Genomic DNA, 18,927 nt, shown 5'->3' with positions numbered 1-18,927 from the left:
CGTAGTTCTGTGTGCACAAGGGTGCACATTATAATTTGCGTATTCTCTCTCTCTCTTTTTCTAAAACTAGCCTTTTCTCAAATAAATAATTCCGCATTCATTAGATCTTGATACACCTAGCCATATTCGAAGTTGCCTTCGCCCTAGACGTGAAAGGTTTTAATTTCTGAGGGTTTGGTCCCAAATCTCTCTTTCAATTATTTAATTTAATTGTTTTGTTTATTATTTTCCTTGAAGTTACTAACGTGTGTATTTTGTTATTAGAAAGAGGTACGAAGCATCAAAGTAAGTACTTTATTGATTTATTGATTTTATGATGTAGATATCATGTTTACATTGTTATTATGATTCCTAGTATCATGTCTAAGGTATTTTTAAATATGATTGTTATGATGCCTTTTATTCTCTTCCTAATATTTATTCATTGTTAGTATCATGTTAGGGTTAAAAATTTGATTTTTATTGCTTAGTGACATGCTAGGGTTTGTTATTAATCTTGTTAGTATCATGCCTAGGATCTTGCTATGCTTTAACATGATTATGATTATTATATTTATGATTGATATTATTTTTTATTAATGATGTTGATTATTTATTTATTATGTTGCTTGATATGCATATTTTTATATTGTTATTGCTTGATCACCTTTATTGTATGTTAAAGGGAATTGGTATTTGCAATCACGCTTAATAAGATAATTAATAATCTTGTTTAGGGTTAATTCTGATTATAATTTCAAGTGATCGCTAATAATAGTTTATTTGTGCATTAAATTCAACCAACATAGATTAAACAGGTTTAGGGTTAATCCTATTGATTGCATGTTAGTCAGAAAGCGCACATGAATACGAGCAGAATAAAGTAGAGGCCTATTATTAGGGCAGGTTCAATCTCTTTTAGGTTGGATTTGTACCATCATCCCCGAACCCTTATTTGGTTCATGACCTTATGGAGTTGACGATCTCTTGGATCGTTAAGGGGTGTAACCTTCACCTCGTGAACGGTTTACAAGTTCCTTAAAAACTTGTTGGCGACTCTTTGCTCTATCTTCTTCCCTTTTGGACGCCACCGTACTTTAGTGTATGATCACAGTGGGGTTCAAGTTAGTGGGATTTTAAAGGCTTGAAATTATTCCCCACACATATCAATCTACTTAATCAAATTTTTTTTTATTTGTTTCTATTATTTTTTTTTCACCATTATTATTATTATGGATTTAGGCTTTGATGTTCGAAGATGAACTCAGAAACAGTATGGGCTTGCTATTGAGTCATTGTTAAGTTCTTAACTTTTAATTTTTTTTTTCTCCAGAAATTACAATTGATTAATTTAATTTATTCAATTTTACAAGAGAAGTTATGAAATACTCATTAATTTTATGTCATAGGAATTTTAATTTTTGATTTATGAATTATCAGTAGATAGTATGTCAAATTTATATATTTCCCATTCATTCTAATTTTGTTTGAATTATGATATTTCACATTTGATTAATAATTAACAATTAATTGATTATGAATTATCAAATTGTTAGTATGTTGAATTGATAAATTGATTGATTTTTTTTTTTAATTATGAATTATAAGTATGTCGAATTGTAGAAATGTAGCTAAATAATTGGTAAAATTTTAGTTATAAATTATCAGTATTTCAAATGATAAACTTTTAATAATTTATTCAATTGTACTGAATTTTTAATTTGTGCTATCAATATTTATTATATTGTAGGTGTTGCTCATCCTACCATATCCGACGACTTTTGGATTTACCGACTTTCTTAGCATTAAATAAAGCCTTTTTGTAATTTTTTTTTTTTTGTGTATACTCAAATATTTCTCTTAGTCAATTCAGTCGTTAGTTTACAAGGGCCCCATTTTTTTATATCCGCCCTACGCCGCCAAAATCTCAAAAACGGGCCTGTCTTTACTCTAACTAAATCTGGATGAAAGTAATAAAAATATTGCATAAAATAAACAAACCATCATCAAGCCACTCACACATTAGTATAATATCACAAGGGAACGAAATATAGTGGGAGCTTCATACAATAATGTACATTTTGTCTCTTAGTTTTTGCCCTAATTTTATTTTTAGTCCGTTCCTTTATTTTTGTCCTATTCTATTTTCAGACATCTAGACCATACTCTTACTCTAACAACCATTCCATGAACCCCACCACTTTTCTCTCTCATTATTTTTTTCCTACTAAAAATTTAAAAAGTAACACTATTCTTATGGGGAGAAAAATAAAGGACGGAGAGAACACAACTTACCTACACATTTGTCTTCCTTATTTAGTTACAATGAGTACATTTCATTTACATAGAGTTGGAATGCTTTGCTCATTCCTAAAGAAATTTTCAGGATCAACCAATGTTTTAATTCTCACCAGCTTGTCAAAATTCTTTGAGAAATATTGAATCCCATATTTCTTCCCTTCCACATAACTTTTGTTTCCATCATGTTGATTAACACCCAAGTCAATATCCCTATAGTTATAATAAGACGGCCTTGGAAACTTGGAAACATAAGGAGACATGTAACTGTATAGCTTCCTTACCAATTCCATGTAATACTTTTCTTTGTCCTTCCCTTCCTCTTCCCAATTTGCTAGGTATTGAATCTTGTACAAGTTCCCTTGTCGATATGGAAAAGGAATCGCGTCATCTGAAATTTCACTCATTTTTCCTCCATATGGATTAAATGTGAGCTTTGGAGTTTCTAGCTCAATCATCTTCTGTAATATGAACTCAAACCCTTCTCTAGGGATTGGTTCCTTAACGTAATCCGACTTCCTCGTTAGGTGACTCAATGATGGAGGCATCCTTTCGAGGAGAACCTCAACTGGGGTGTCAATAGAATAATCTGCCCAAAAGAGAACAGATTCGATCCAAGTCACTTGATGACAATCGGATCTTTGCAAACCTAGTTTGGGAAAATTTTCATGTATCAAAGAGAGGAGTTTTCCTGAATCTCCTAGGAACAATGTAATAAAAGTAGCTCTTACAGTCTTTTCTCCGCCATCACATTCAACTACATCCATAGTTAGCCTTAAGAAAAGGTCATTGTCTATGGTACTAGCAATATCTTGCCATTGGAGGACAATATCAATGGCGTTCTCCTCCAAAGTCCTTGATACTCGAAAAACAGTCACCACCTCAGGTACTCGAACTAACTTGATCTTATAAGAAATAATCACCCCAAAACTAGATCCACCACCTCCTCTAATAGCCCAAAAGAGATCTTCACCCATGGAATCGCGGTTTAAGAGCCTACCATTAGCATCAACGATCTCAGCATCAATCACATTATCCGCGGTAAGCCCATACTTCCTCATCATATTTCCATAACCAGCCCCACTAATATGACCTCCAACACCAACAGTAGGGCACACACCAGCAGGGAAACCATACACCCTACTCGTCTTAGCAATGTTATAGAACAACTCCCCTAGGGTTGCTCCAGCCTGCACCCAAGCAAACTCCTCCTTGACGTTCACTTGGATGGATCTAAGGTTAAACATGTCGAGGACAAAGAAAGGGGTGCTCGATACATAGGATAAACCCTCATAATCGTGCCCACCGCTTCTGATCTTCATATGTAGATGGTGCTTCTTAGCCCATGCAACAACCCCTTGTACATGGGATGCATGAAAGGGGTTAAAATAACAAGTGGTTTAGGTGTTGTTGGAGTAATAAAGCGAAGATTTCGAATGTGAGAGTTAAGAACACTGGAATAACAAGGATTTTCCTGGGTGTAAACTAGTGAAGAGATTGGAGTTGAACAATTGTTGCGATGTTCAAGTGTTTGTATAAGTGATTCATGAACTTCAGGTGGGATTTTTGAAGGGTAGTTACCGACACTTTTTTTCTGCACATATTCATCAACACTTTCCATATTTTTTTTCTGTGTTTTTTTTGGTGATGTGATAGTAAGTATCTAAGGATGCCTTTATATTTATGTTTTTTTGAGAGACATTATGTGCTTATGGATGTGGCACGTTGGGAATACAACATCCATAAGTTCCCCTTACATTGATTGCTGGGGAAGGGACCTTTATTAGAAATATCATAAATCATACTCTACATTGTATTTAATGATTATATTTGAGCATAATTATGAAATCTTTAACTAAAGTGGTTAATTTAGCAAATAAATAAATAAATAAATAAAATAAAATAAAATATTAATAATTGATTTTAGTTGGAGACATAGTTATTCGGCGGTAGCGTTTAAGGTAGTGATTTGCGTTTTGTACTAATCAAACACAGTTAGGAAAAAAAAAAAAAGCTCTCATTTGAAAAGATAGTTTTTGTGATAATATTTGGTTAGTTTAGTAAAAATCTTAGGTTGGATTTTTTTAAAAAAGCAACAGAAATAGCAAAAATACAAAGTATTTCTTATTATGCAGCCTTTGGACAAGGAGAAGAATTATAAGTTTATAACCATTAAGTACAAAGCTTAAGCTGTTATTATAAGTACAAAGCTCTTAACAATACTACCAAAACGTTAATAATAAAGCAACACATTCCACATCAATCACAATTAAATTAAAAAATAAAATAAAATAATAATAATAAAAAAATCTCATTCCCTGAATTAATTTGTGGTTAACTGCTTAACTCACGTTGCCAAAGTTACATGGAAAACATGAAGCACATCTTTCATTTTAAACATTACACAGGATATATTAAATACGTAGTTGTTCATTTGATACAAAGATTTGCAAGATTAAGATCTTTAGGAAAGTCTTGGTAAATTTAAACACGTTAACTATATCAAACAAGTGAATCATCAGAATAGGGATGGCTGAAACTCTTTGCAGTTGATCCTTCATAACTCTGTGAAGTCGTTGTAGATTCTGAATCTGGATTCATACCTGCTAACTGCATAATGACCTCAAGTTCTTTCACCACTTCACCTGTCGCAGGCCTATCAACTCCGAATTCTTCAACACATTTCAATGTCAAGTCCACAAATTTTTCAAATCCAATTAGCGTTGTTGAAGATGAAAGAAGCACAGGGTCCATTACTTCACCAAGGTTATATAAATCTTTTGTCTTGTCTACTGTTTCTTTTATCACTTTCACAATGAATTTGCCTTGTTGTATTGGTTTGCTTGCAGTGAGCATTTCCAGTAAAACCACACCAAAACCAAATATATCACTTTTATCAGTTAACTGATTGGTCATGAAATATTCAGGATCGAGGTATCCCTACAAGAGAATAAATGTAATGTTTCATGAGTTGTGCGCTACAACATAACAGTCAAAATGGTAGAAGTGTTTAAAATGGTAAAAAGTATAAAAATCATAATTGTAGAAGTTGGTTATATCAAACAGTAGTATAGAATGTGAGTATATATAATCTTAATTTGAGGACGTCAACCTAACATGGAAAATATAAGTGCTTTAAACTTTGGCAGCAAGATATCAGCATAAATAGACATTACTATTAGCAACCGAGAGGGCATAGATAGCCAGTGCATATCATTGCCTAAGTGGGTCTTTCTAAGTATACACAGTAAAAATCAAATAGCAACAAAGATAAAACTAACCATTGTTCCTTTGACTTGAGTAGTAACATAACCCTTTTCGGAGTCACCAAACAGCCTGGAAAGGCCAAAGTCAGCAACTTTGGCATTTAGACGCTCATCAAGCAAGATGTTAGTTGACTTTATATCCCTGTGTATGATTGGTGGATCAGCAAGCTCATGCAGATACTGCAAACCTCGGGCCGAGCCAAGGGCTATTTTCAGTCGTCTTATCCAGTCTAACTGTATCCCAGATTTCCCTAAATGGATAGTTCAGATATATAAGATAGTTGGAATATTTATATGGAGATTAAGATCACTCCAAGTCTACTATTTTTTAATCCATAAACTAACTCAACAATTAGGACACTTCTTGGTTCACAGAGACATGTAAACAATACACGCAGTAGATAAGTTTGTTCATGACAAAACAAATGTGATACAATAATGGTTCCGGTGGTCTAAAATGTACTTAAAGAAAACTTAATTGGTCTTTAATTAAAATCAAAATACTGAATAACATGGCTATGCATTTAAAGAAAACTTCTACCACGAGAAAACACAATAGAGCCAACATAAAGCCCTGGTCCAAGAGGTATAATATCAACCACTCCTATATGTTAAGAAAATTTTCCTAATCCACTATGATTACAGTTCAACTATAATGGAGTCTCATCTTCTATTAACAAAACAAGGAATAAAAACAGCAAAAGACTGTATATTCTTCAAGGTTTGGCAACCGTCCCTAATCTCAAGAGATATGATGAGTTAAATTCTTAATACCATGTTTTATGCACTAATGGCTTGGAAAATGTAATTAATGCCAACTGAAAAAGAAATAAGTTCACTGTAGGAATCTTAATTGCAACTCTGCAGGAAGCCAATAGACTAAGATATATACCTGAAAGACTATCAGATAGTGTACCATTAGGAATAAATTCATAGACTAGCATCTGTTCTCCGTGATCAAAGCAAAATCCTATGAGTTTCACAAGATTTTTATGATGGACCCTTGATAAAAGCTCAATCTCATTTTTAAACTCTCGACTACCCTGCATCGATCCTTGCTGAGATCTTTTAATGGCAACAATCTGCCCATCAGTAAGAACTCCCCTGTAAACCTACAAACATCAAAATAATCAGTCTGTCACAAGCTAGCTGTAATGAACCAATTTAAGGGGAGGGGCATTATTTTAATCTATACTATTTCAAATGGAAATCTGAGTCTATTAAGAAGGATGACAAAAAAAAAAAATAATAAAAAAATAAACATCAGCTAGAAATTTAACATAAGAAATTGGAGTAGATTTTACAAATATATTGAGCAGTATTAATTTATTGCCAAGCTAAAACCAACCTTCCCATAGCCTCCAGAACCAACGTTGTTGACTTCAGAAAAATTGTTGGTACATTTCTGAAGTTCTTCAAAAGTGAAAAACCTGGCTCCTTTTAACTTGGGAACATCACCACTAGTTCCATGTGAGTCCCACGACACTGCAATGGGTAACACACATCATAAAGCTTTGTACAGTTGAACTTACAGTCACAAAAAAAAAAAAAAAGGTTGCAACCTACCGAATGGATTGGCCTGCTGCTTAGCCTTCTCTAATTTCTTCTTTTGATAAAACGCATAGCCTGCAGCACTTATTAGTAGCAACAGTAGAATTGAAACTCCTATAATAGCACCAGCAATTGCTCCTATATGAGATGGATTTTTTATTCCTGTCGATACAAAGATTTGAATAAGAAAGTTTTTCAAAGGGTGATAGAGATAAAAAATATTGAAAAAAAACCATTTATTTGTAAGAAAATACATGATAGAATCACCTTCAAATGGGATGTAATTGTCTGCATGAAAAACATAGGGTTTGAAATCCTTAGGTGGTGTGAAAGTCTGTTTGCTGAATGCAAACGCAAGTGAAGCCACTGCTGTTCTGTTGAAATGAGCTTCCTTAGCTGGGAAGAATGCTAGCTGCATGGTAAGGTAACCAAATTTATCCATAGTTGGATTACTTAGTGACACTGAATCCACAGGAAGTGAATTATTAACAAAAAATTGCAAAAGGAATCGCTGGAGAGTTGTGAAGCAACTATCACTTCCGAAGGCTGAGAAAATAGGGGCTCTAAGGACAAATTGTCCAGTGTAGGGATATGCACATTTGCAAGTGGGGCTAAACATTTGGTCAGATGGACATTTGGGAGGAACACAAAATAGTGGTGTTCTGTATAAAGAACCAATATCCTGCAGATTTTTGTTGCAGTAAGTTGATGTTACCAAACTTTTCTGACAAATTGGATTACCAGAAAGCCTGCAAAAAAATATTCATTTCTGCAGTGAGAATTGGAGGAGCAAGTGTTAAGCAAAATACTCCGTTTTTTTAATAAAGCCACTCTTCCCTAAAACAACCGTTTTTTAATGAATGCAACGCTTAAATGGAAATATACTGCAATATTTTATTATATCTCTCTCCTTACCCAGTCTCCTACTGTTGTTATTATTTCTCTTCTCACATCCTTTAATTTTGAATAAACATTAACTCATTAACTCAATAACCCACTATATTTCATACTGTAGTTTTAAATTCCCCTACAAACATAATATGTTAGCAAATTCAACTCAACTACCTGAAACTCCATACTAATTAAAGTGTTGCATTTAAAAATAAAAAAAAAGGGAGGAATACCAAAAATTGTGTGAATGTAAGCAAATAATCAAAAAATAAGTTTGTTGTCCTGAAACAAAAGCTGTGTCAGCAGGAATGCAAATTTGCCAACAACTTAAAGCTCAATGTCTCATCTTATCTATGAAATTCTACACACCTAATCTCTGTCATGAGGACAATCTCTTCAATAAAGATAGTCTACGACTCTACATATACTTTATTTCTATGCACATTGTTTATTTCAGTAAAGCCTTGAATTACAACAGTACCCATGCAGAAAAGAAATCATTAAAAAAGCTTACATAATTGTATAATTAGATCCAGGCTTCAAATTAACGTTACTGATGAAATTGTTTTGTAGATCAATGAGATCCAGTAACTGGCTTGAGCTACTACCAAAATCTACAGTCCCATTAAGCCGATTGTTCTTCAAGATGCTGTAAAAAAAAAAAAAAAAAAAAAAAATAGTGGCGTCATCATCATCCCGCATACGTGGATGAAAAATTAAGCATAATGTTCCTAGCTATTTATCACAGAAAATTGAACCAACACTCACACAGTTTGCAGAGAGTCACTGAAGAATTCGGGGGGAAGCAGCCCTTCAAGTCCTGTCCGTTCCATTTTTCTGAAAGTAAAATGTTATACAGAATTAAGATCATCTCTATTAAAAAAAGCAAGTGAAGGAAATTGGGTTAATACAATTAAGAGTCACTGATGTATTTAAAATATTTGTGTGATGGTAAAATAGTGAAAGTTCAACTCTTTTTAGGGTATGTAAAATATGTATCGTATTACCAGCCATGATGAGGTCCATCAAAATGGCTTTCGCCATTAAAAGGGGATCTGGAAAAGAGAAATATCTTTAAAATTAACTCCATTTTTTCTTTCAATTTAAATTTACACGCTCATCTCTTCACGATTACAAGAGTCGCAATTAAAAATAAGAAGGCAAAAATTAAAATGTGAAGGACTGAAGGTGACATAAAAAATTATTCGTGAATTTATGTAATAATAATAAAAAAATAAAAAATAAAAAGGGGCAGTAGGAGATTAAATTGAAAAAAAAACATTCAAAATAGGAAAGTGAGTAAATTAAACAGAGGGAGTATACAATAATTATATACATTATTCTGGGAGTCTAAGAATGATTATGCACCTAACAATAATATTCATAATCCGGCACAGGACTTATACCTACTAATAACATGCTACAAGGCTGAATATAGAATGTAGTCTGCGTACACTCACATAATACAAGAAAAAAGATGCAATAGTGGAGCAAGAAATAAAAAAAAAAATGAAGCAGATGAACTGAACTGGATTGCAAACATGCAGGAAAGTAACAGTTTTGTGGTTAAAATCTGATAGTTTACTCTGAAAAACATATAATTTTAAGCAAAAGAGGTAAAGAAATACAAATGAACAAGGAAAACACAGGTTTTGAGTGAATTCGTCATGACCACAATGCATAATATTGACGAATCTAATAGAAAAGACCAGGATCTATACACATTTAGATGAAACAATTTAATTGAAGCAGATTAATATACTAGAAAATCCTTCAGAAAAGGGCATTACACTGTTCTCAGGGACTTTAGGGATAAAAACCATTTTGGTACTGTTGCAGCTGCAAAACTATTGTTGCTCAGATCCCTGCATATATAAAGACATTGCACTGTAAACCAAGGAGAAAACGGCAGAATTTATAGGTAAAGGTTGCATGTGACGTAGGCCACCCCAATATTTTTTTCTGGGTGACGTCGTATACCAAGTCTCAAAATCACTAGCTGAGAATTTAAATGATAAAACGGTGACTTCATTGTCAATGAATAGAAACTAGAAAGGACTCTATTATCACTTAAATGCTTTAACATGTGAGTAATTTTTATATGGTGCTTTCAAGATTATCATAAGCACTATTTGAAATGAATAGAACCTTTTCAAGATTGAATACAAAACGCATTCACATTGAAAATTTAGCAGGTTTTATTTGAACCAAAACTTAACCAAATGATTTAGTAACAGAATATTTGAAGCACCTCTCAAACATAGTATGTACATGTTAAATAGCTGTGCCAGTTTATGCATAAATGCTTAAACTTCCAAGGTGTCCATAGACAGTTTTTTGAGTATGCAGACTTTAAGTATGCGCCTTATGGTCCTTAAGTAGACTGGCTAGATGCCTATAATAGTCATCCACATGTGGCAAAGTACCGTGAAACAGGCATATACGGAAAGTTGTTTTAATAATCATCCAAATGTGGCAAAATATGAACAAAACAAGTACATGTGAAATATCAGCTAGTAATTTTGAAACATAATAAACCACAAGTATGAGTATGTTGACTTGTTTCTTCTTTTCCCATTAAAGGGGCAAAACTACTAAATACATATTTTAGTACTTACACAGAGATAAGGGTGTCCATGCCTGTAAGATTGGGCACAGGACCAGTTAGCGCATTTTGAGACAAATCCCTGAAATTATAGAATTTAAAGATCACTTACAACAAATTGCCTTTGTATAAAAAATGTAAAAAAACTCAAGATGTTGAAAATTTCATTCACTTACAGCTCGGTGACTCGAGTAAGGTTGTTGAGATTGGGTGGAAGATTCCCACTCAAAAAATTCCTGTCAAAGCGACTAATACAAAAAAGATATTATTAAACAATGATACATCAGAATTCGATAATTATCAGCCTCAACCCATTCTACTCACACTGCCTCCAACGACTGAACAAGACCTAATGATTCAGGAATGCTTCCTGTGAGGTTGTTGTTGTCAAAAAGCCTGTTATTAAACATCAAAAATTAGTAGACTATTAATAAATAAAGTATTAAAAAAGAAATCAATAAAAACAAAAAGAGATGAACTAAAATAAATGGGGATTCAGTTGCACTTTTGTTACTTTTGCAAAGATAACATGCAATTTATATTAAGAACTATAATGCATGCACAATAAGTGAAGAAAGTCGGTAACAAAAGAAGACAAGCAAGGATGAATAAACACTCCCACTATTTCTGATTAACTGAAACAATCCCATATAAGGACCCTCTTGCACAACTATTTTACCACTGCTTTTTTTTTATCTCCCACTAACATTTAAATATACTCTCACTCTACTTCATAATATAAAATTCCACTTTGGTCACCGACCTATCATTCTACTTAAACTTTGTGCATACCCTACTTTTGCAATTGATAAAAAAAAAGGGGGAGTAGAAGAGAGCAAATTTGTAGCAGGAGACTAAATAAATAAAATAATATAAGCATATTTGTAGCAGAATCTTTATCTAGGACGATTAACCCTTAATTTACTCATTTAGTAAATTCATTGGAGAGAACAGTTGCCTTTTTGATTGTTTGGACACTTAAGGATTCAGATATTGAAAATGTCAGTATATATGCTCTCATATTATGCTTTCTCATATTTACCAACAAAATCATTAAAGACGAAAATTTTAGAATGGGTGCACAATTAAGCCAATTATAATCTTAAGACGTCGTCTAAGGCAATAAAATAGCTTTCAGAAGTATTGCTTGAACCTGTATTTGATATTAACTGGGAGATAATTGCATTGAAATGACATTATGGATCCAATTCCCATTTAGTAGGGTCTGTATACAATTTCTCTGAAATCATAGAGGTTATAGTGGATTTCCCCTTAGGCCCCTGAAATCATTGGGTGTGATATTGACAAAGATAAAATTGGGGGTGTGATTCTATTTAGTATTTACTACTTTGTCCTTTTTGGAATATGTGGTCACAAGACACAAAGCTGTAGCATTTTCGTGCATGATCTATTTAACATTCTATCTTACAGCTCCATTAGCAATGCATGGTGGATATGTGGATTGGTTTATATTTACTCTTACATATTTTCTCAAGGAAATTCAAATGTTAAAGTCCATATCGACCATATGTATGTGTTTTGCCATATAAATTTCATTAACACATTACTATCAACCAGTATCAGTTAGTGGTAGAAGAAATATGCAACTAATGCAAGGAAGCAAATACTTGAAGGTAAAGCATTATCCTGTCACTTACTAGATAATGTTCTACATAAAAAAAACATTACCATTAACTTCTTTTATCACTGCCTATCAAACAGGCCATTATAAAACACCAAATTACAACAGCACTTACACATGTATCAGAGTCATGTCAGAATTAAAAAGTTTACGCGGGATTTCTCCAGAAAATTGATTCTTTCCAAAGTGGCTGAAAAGATTTAACACTAGTAACAAATTAATCAACATGCGGATATCATAAGAAAAATTACTAATATAAGTACTACTTCAAGGTCACATAAAAAATAAGTACATACAAGTGCTTTGTATGAACTAGCATATCGAGCCCCGGTTGGCTTCCATCAGAAACAGGAATGCTTCCAGTGAGCAGATTATCAGACATATCTAACCAATACAGGTGTTTCAAATTACCAATAGAAGCTGGTAAATCTCCAGTAAATTGGTTAGAATTCAGAGATCTGCAAGATTTGAAATTGGGCTTAAAAAAGCTTCAAAGGCTTAGCTTATGTAAAGGGAAGAGATTAAAGAAAAGTTAAGTATTGATTTAGACAGAATTTAGAGAATATGTGTAAGATTCTTACAAATAGACAAGTTTCTTGAGCGATCCCACTGAATCAGGAATTCTTCCGGAAAAGCCACAACCAAAAAGGATTCTTGCAGATAAGGAGAAAAGAGAAAGAGGGATTTTTCATGAGGTTCCAATGTCTTGACTTAATCCACATGCATCATTTGGTTCCAACTTTGGGCACCATTACACCCAAAACATTACAATAATTCAACATGTACACATTTCTTTCTTGTGTTATAGATGTACCCAACATGTGCAGATGTGGTTGTTCGCTATCATTGTAAGATTCATGGTTACATGGTGCATAAAGTAGAGACTAATAGATGCACTATGAATCAAATCAAACCAGAGCCCTCACAAAATATCCAAAAAGTAAATAGGTTCTAGTTAGTATAAAGCACTAGTGTTAGTTGTGCATAATAACTTAATAAGTTTCTCAAAGAATTACACAAGTTTCTTACAAGGTATTAAGATTTGACAGTTTTCCGATACTGGGTGGAAGAGAACCCGTAAGCCCTTCATTGTAGGATAGATCGCTGCAAAAGTTAGACTAAGCAGATTAGAATTATAATTTCTCCATGACAAGTAAAATCCTATCTATTGGCTTAAGTTTACATACAAAAAATGAAAATTTGTTAAAAAATAATATAAACTTTGAGCGGTCCGCCAAAAACAAGTCAATCTTTTAAATATTTCTAAATAAAACAAACTTTATAGAATGTTCGTTTTAAATAAGTTATTTTTTCTGTAACCTGAATGACTGGTTAAATTTTTTTTTTTCTTTTTATTAAATTCGTTTAACAATGTAATTAACTTTTAAAAACAACTTTAATTATGGTTGATTAACAATTAAAATATTTTTTAAAATTTTCTTCAAAATAAAATATTATTTTTAAAAAAGAACATCTCATCCACTAGCCACCCACCACCGGCGCCAGCCTACCTCTTAGCCCCCAGGTGATGCCCCTCCCCTAGTGCCGACCCCCTCCCCCGCGCTTCACTCCGTAACCACCAGCCTCTTCCCCGGCAACCAACTAAACCCCCTCCCACAAAACTTTCCCTCCCCGCTAAACCACCAAAACCCATCCCCCAGCCTCGAAAAACCCTAACTGAACACTTAGCGGTGGCTAGGGAGGTCCGATTAGGGGTTTTCGAGGGTGGGAGATGGATTTTTGGTGGTTTTGCGGGGGAGGGAGAGTTTTGGGGAAGGAGTTCGCGGTTGTTGGGGAAGAGGGAAGGGGCGATAACATGTGGGAAGGGGGGGCGGCGTCGGTGCCGAGGGGTTGGGAGAAAGCCTAGTGCCGGTAGTGCTTATGGCTGGTGGAGGAGATGGATGGAGTGTATAATAACAATAACAATAATAATAATAATCTTCTAAAAATTATTAATAAAAAAAAAAAAAAAAAAAAAAAGTCAACAAGTCAACAACAAACTAAATGGTCAAACCTATAAGATAATGACACTATTCCACATAAGCTATTAATAATGTGTGGTTGGTGCACCCGGAAGGAACATTAGCTATATTTAAAAGAATATGGGCGAAAAAAAGAACATTATAGATTTTTATAAAGAACGCGAGCATAATATGTTCTTGTTTGATTATTATGTTCTTTGAGTTTATATTCTTTACATTATACAATATGTTTTTTAATGTATGTAAATTAAAAAAAATAAAAAAAAAATAAAAAATCACCCGAGTAACCCGAAAAAAGAACATGTTCTTTAACGTATTATCATGTTTTCTTTGTAAAGACTTTATGTTCTTTGGGCACTAGAGGTGATCAAAGTTAGACCAGCCCGATTTTGGACGAGTTTTGGGAAGAATTTTTTCGCCCCGTGGTCGAACCCGGCCCATAATTTAATTTTTTGAGCCGGTTTTGGAATGCATTTTAGTTGTTATTTTTTACTCGACCCGAAAAACCTCATGGCCGGACCATTTTGGGCGGGATTGGGCACAAAAATTTCAACCTAAAACTTGGCCCCACCCGTAAGTGAGCTGATTTTTTAACCTTGGCCCGGCCCGCTCAATGATCATATCTATCTTTGTCAAACACAAGCATGTTCTTTGTCAAATATAATGTTCTTTTTCAAACACGTTCAACCACCCGAGTAACCATGAAAAATAACATGTTCTTTTTGTAAAGACTTTATGTTCTTTGTAATGTCATGTTCTTGTCAAACACAAACATGTTCTTTATCAAACACTAAAATGTATATGTCTAAAATTCTTTCCGGGTTGTGCACGTGGGTGCACTATACTATTTTCACCTATTAATTAGGTTACTAACGGGTCATAACTTGTTTTAAGTGGATACTCCCCAAAATTTGTATTATTTAGAAATGATTAAAAGATCGACTTGTTTGTTTTTTGGCGGATCGCCGAAAATTTGTATTATTTTTGACAATTTTTCCTACAAAAAAATTACAATGTTGCATATCTTTAACAAAGGTTATGTTCAGTTCAGTTCACCTCATCTAACCTAATCTGATATGACTTTTAATGATTTGATCTGACTTTCATATTTGACTAAATTTTGACCTTATTTGTAACCTAATCCTTAATATATCTATCATAAAAGATGTCACTAGATTTGTATTAATGCATATTTTCCAAATATGAAATTCTCATAATTTTTTTTTTTTTTTTACTACAGATTTATAGAGACATAAGAATAAATTATCACAAATAGCAAATACTTCCTCTATTTTTTAATAGTTGCAACACACCCTTTCACGATATTTAATAAAAGTGAGATTCACATGGTTTAACATACTTTAAAATGGGGGTGAGAGGTTGTTAAAAGTAAAATTTAGTGGGCCTTTAAATAAAGGAAAATAGTGCAACTTTTCCTCAAAATAACTTTCCAATTATAGTGTGTAGTAAATATTGTGACATTTCCATTTTAGGTGCAAGTATTAAGAAATGGAGGAAGTAATGAATCTAGACTGGTCTAATCTTATTTGAACATTCTGAGATAATCAGATATCTGCTTAAATAAGCTGAACATAGCCTAAAAAACAGATATGATGGGTGCATATTTCTGAAGCAATATTTTGTATATGTGATTAAATAATTATATTTATAAACAATGAAAAAAGAAAAAAAAATAAAAAATAAAAAACCTACAGAATCTGCAGTTGAGACAAAGATGCCAAGTCTCCGGTGAGCTGACCCTTCAAACCCATACTTGCTAATGTTCTGAAGCACAACCAAACATCATGGAAAAGTTAATCTTTAGTGAGGTTATTACTCTAGAAAATATTTATACAAACTCTGACTTAGAAGTACAGAACACAACTTACATTGAAATTATACGAGAATTGCTGCAGGTAATTCCTTCCCATCTTCTGCCACAAGGGTCTTCACCAATCCAGCTCTGCGGTAAATTCTCCCAGCCAGTTGTGAGGGCCTTCAACACAGCAACTGAACCAATAATTTGTGCTTTAGTGTTCAATGGCCAGGTTGGTACAAACTACCAATCCACTTAAGGTAAATAAATTTTAGTATTGCCAGAGAAAGCACATAATCCAGAGTCCAAACCACATCTAACCGATGCCTTAATTCCAAAGTGGAATGGCATATGATTTATGAATTTGCTACAGAATTCCTGATGACTGGTGACACAATGAATTTTAAGATCTTCCAATCTTACTTGTTTGGTAATGAAAAATATTAGCCATTAATAGCTCATTCAGTAGGCAATAATGGTATTGGGTTTGGGGGTAATTTCATACAAAAAATTTTGCGTCAATGCCCAAGGTATTGCATCATTTCCTCGTTACTTCATTATTCTGCTTAATTTTCAGTTTTAGTTCCACTAAAGGCACTAATCACCCTGTTACATACAGTACTATTAAGTAAGGATATAAATTTGTGAAGAGTAATGCATACCAGGAGATTGAAAAGTGTTCCAATGGACTAATTAAAAATTAAACACTAGCTTATTACCAATATGGTCATTTAGTAAGATATATCAAACAGGTGATAAGTGTTCTTGTTTAGCATATCAAAGCGAACTAAAATCATTCAACATCATAAACCAAGAATCTCTAAAAGTAATATAAAGATTATTTAAAAATAAAAAATAAAACTTGCACAACAATAAAAGTACAAAAAAATAAAGATTGAACATAAATTATCCTCACTTACCATCTTGGAAATTGGTCGTCTGTGCTAATGTACCAAAAACATGACTGCAAATAAATGCTACAAATACGACAATTCGCATTCCACTACAAAGAATTTTCATTTCTAAAAGACTACAACAACAAATTGCAATGAAAACCTATCTTTAAGAACTTTTAAAAATTAAAAAAGGTCTAATCAATTTTTAATAACTGATTGCTGCAATAAAAACCCAATAGTATTCATTCATCATAAATGAGCAAGAGACCAACTCAACTCAACTTGCCAAGCTGAATTAAGTGACACAAGTTTTGTAGATAAAGTTGGACAGAGAAATCATGATAATCCAATAATATAAACAGAAATAAAAGAAGAGAAGAGTCAGAGTGCAGTTGAATATTCAATAATCTGGGTCCCAGAAGTTGCCCATCAATTAAGTTTCTCGTATGTGACAGGAATTGTTTGGCCACACTTGACTGCTACTTTTCTGAGAGGAAGAAAAATCTGCTTCTTAGAGTGTAATACATAGTGTTTCATGTACAGAGAAGCTTGCTTTGTTTGTTGTTGTGTTATAATTTGACTGAGTATACATGACATGACAATGACACGACTTTGACCATTAATATCTCTAAAAACTATAAAAATTTGGTATTATGAAATTACATAAGGTGAATAATCCAACAACAAATTATACAACATGGATTTTATGTATAAGTAAATGAATCAAGTGAATGCTATTATGTGAATAATTAAAAAAAAAGTATAACAATTATTCCATTTTCAAATAATTGCTTCATTTCTGCTACACTATTCATCAAATCCCCCTTAAACTGTTCTTTGTAAATTATTAATAATTATAATGTATACATTAGAAAAATTATAGGCGGTATGGATTTTCATTTGGTGATTAAATGATAAACTATCAACAAAATGGGTATAAATTATAAAATACTTATGGGTATACGGTACACCCCGGTATATATAACAAACTCTCATATCAAATTCATCAACCTATTGTGAAAAAAGATTCATCAACCTATATTAGGGAAATTGGTATTATTCCCTTGACAAGCACATAGTTTGGTTTAGTATTACAATTTAACCGGCAAATAGTTTAAACTAGTGTTACAATTTAATCGGCAAACAATTAGGCATAGTGCTTGTGAGAGGAGTTCGACACTGTATAAGATGGGAATGTAGGATCCGCAATTACCCCATACTTGCAAGTGACTACTACTCACCAAATAAAATAACGTAGTTTGACCGGCACATAGTAGTATACTTCTTAGTAGTATACTACTATGAAGAAACAAAAAACAAAGAGAAGACTTACAAGGACCAGCAATAGCCAACAAAACAAAATCGTAGACAACCACCATTGAAGTCCTGATTAATTTAGCCACATAAACCAACAAATATTCATCCATTTACTGCAGAATCAGCCAACAAAACCCATTGAAATTTCCCAAACTAAACCCCGAAAACCCGTCAAAGGGCGTCTCTTTCTCAACGGCAATACCTTCAAATTGGGTATTGGTAAAAAGGTGGGATTTGAAGGTTTTGAGGGTTGATTTTGGGGAAAATCGGTTGTTTGATTTGGAGGTTTTTGCATAGGTGAAAGACATGACATGGGAGGAGAAGTGGTCAAGTGGAGGACTGGAGGAGAGACTTAATATTTTGAAGCAAGTGACGAAAGTGGAAAGGCTAAGTGCATTGGAGGTAAAACGAGTTTTTCTAAATTGTCATTGTTGCCCAAATGCCCAATGCCCACCTGTAGGCGTCGCTCGAAGTGCGCCTACATTAAAGCATGTGTGAATATGCTTGGCAATCATAGGAAGTGGGAATTGACGTGTACGATTAGGGACAATGAAAGTAGGGAGCCGCCAACAAGTTTTTAAGGAACTTGTAAACCGTTCACAGATCATATAAGGCAACCACGAATAAGGGACAACGAAGGCAACAACGATTGACCCGTGAAGGTTACACCCCATTCATAATCCA

General features: G+C 33.5%; 1 protein-coding gene and 1 pseudogene across 1 annotated transcript; both read right to left on the bottom strand.

Annotated features, from left to right (window-relative positions):
- Nucleotides 1-1,891: 1,891 nt before the first annotated feature.
- LOC145578722 (berberine bridge enzyme-like 8 pseudogene) lies at nt 1,892-3,992 on the bottom strand (annotated as a pseudogene).
- A 580-nt stretch (nt 3,993-4,572) lies between these two features.
- On the bottom strand, nt 4,573-18,685 carry LOC145643131 (leucine-rich repeat receptor protein kinase HPCA1-like). Its single transcript, XM_081694293.1, has 20 exons — nt 18,260-18,685; nt 16,951-17,413; nt 16,104-16,224; nt 15,928-15,999; nt 13,262-13,336; nt 12,814-12,885; nt 12,529-12,690; nt 12,348-12,422; nt 10,915-10,986; nt 10,767-10,838; nt 10,604-10,672; nt 9,776-9,850; nt 8,754-8,822; nt 8,500-8,634; nt 7,362-7,843; nt 7,110-7,256; nt 6,892-7,028; nt 6,436-6,655; nt 5,559-5,794; nt 4,573-5,217 (listed from the first exon to the last, which is right to left on the bottom strand). Exons 2-20 carry the CDS (start codon nt 17,048-17,050, stop codon nt 4,780-4,782), a joined length of 2,829 nt encoding a protein of 942 aa, XP_081550419.1. The 5' UTR covers nt 17,051-17,413; nt 18,260-18,685; the 3' UTR covers nt 4,573-4,779.
- Between the last annotated feature and the right edge of the window lie 242 nt (nt 18,686-18,927).

The sequence above is a fragment of the Chenopodium album genome, chromosome 1, assembly GCF_948465745.1.
Source record: "Chenopodium album chromosome 1, dcCheAlbu1.1, whole genome shotgun sequence".
NCBI lineage: Eukaryota > Viridiplantae > Streptophyta > Magnoliopsida > Caryophyllales > Amaranthaceae > Chenopodium > Chenopodium album.
The sequence above is the reverse complement of the archived record's forward strand: the minus strand, read 5'-3'. Positions and strand labels throughout refer to the sequence as shown.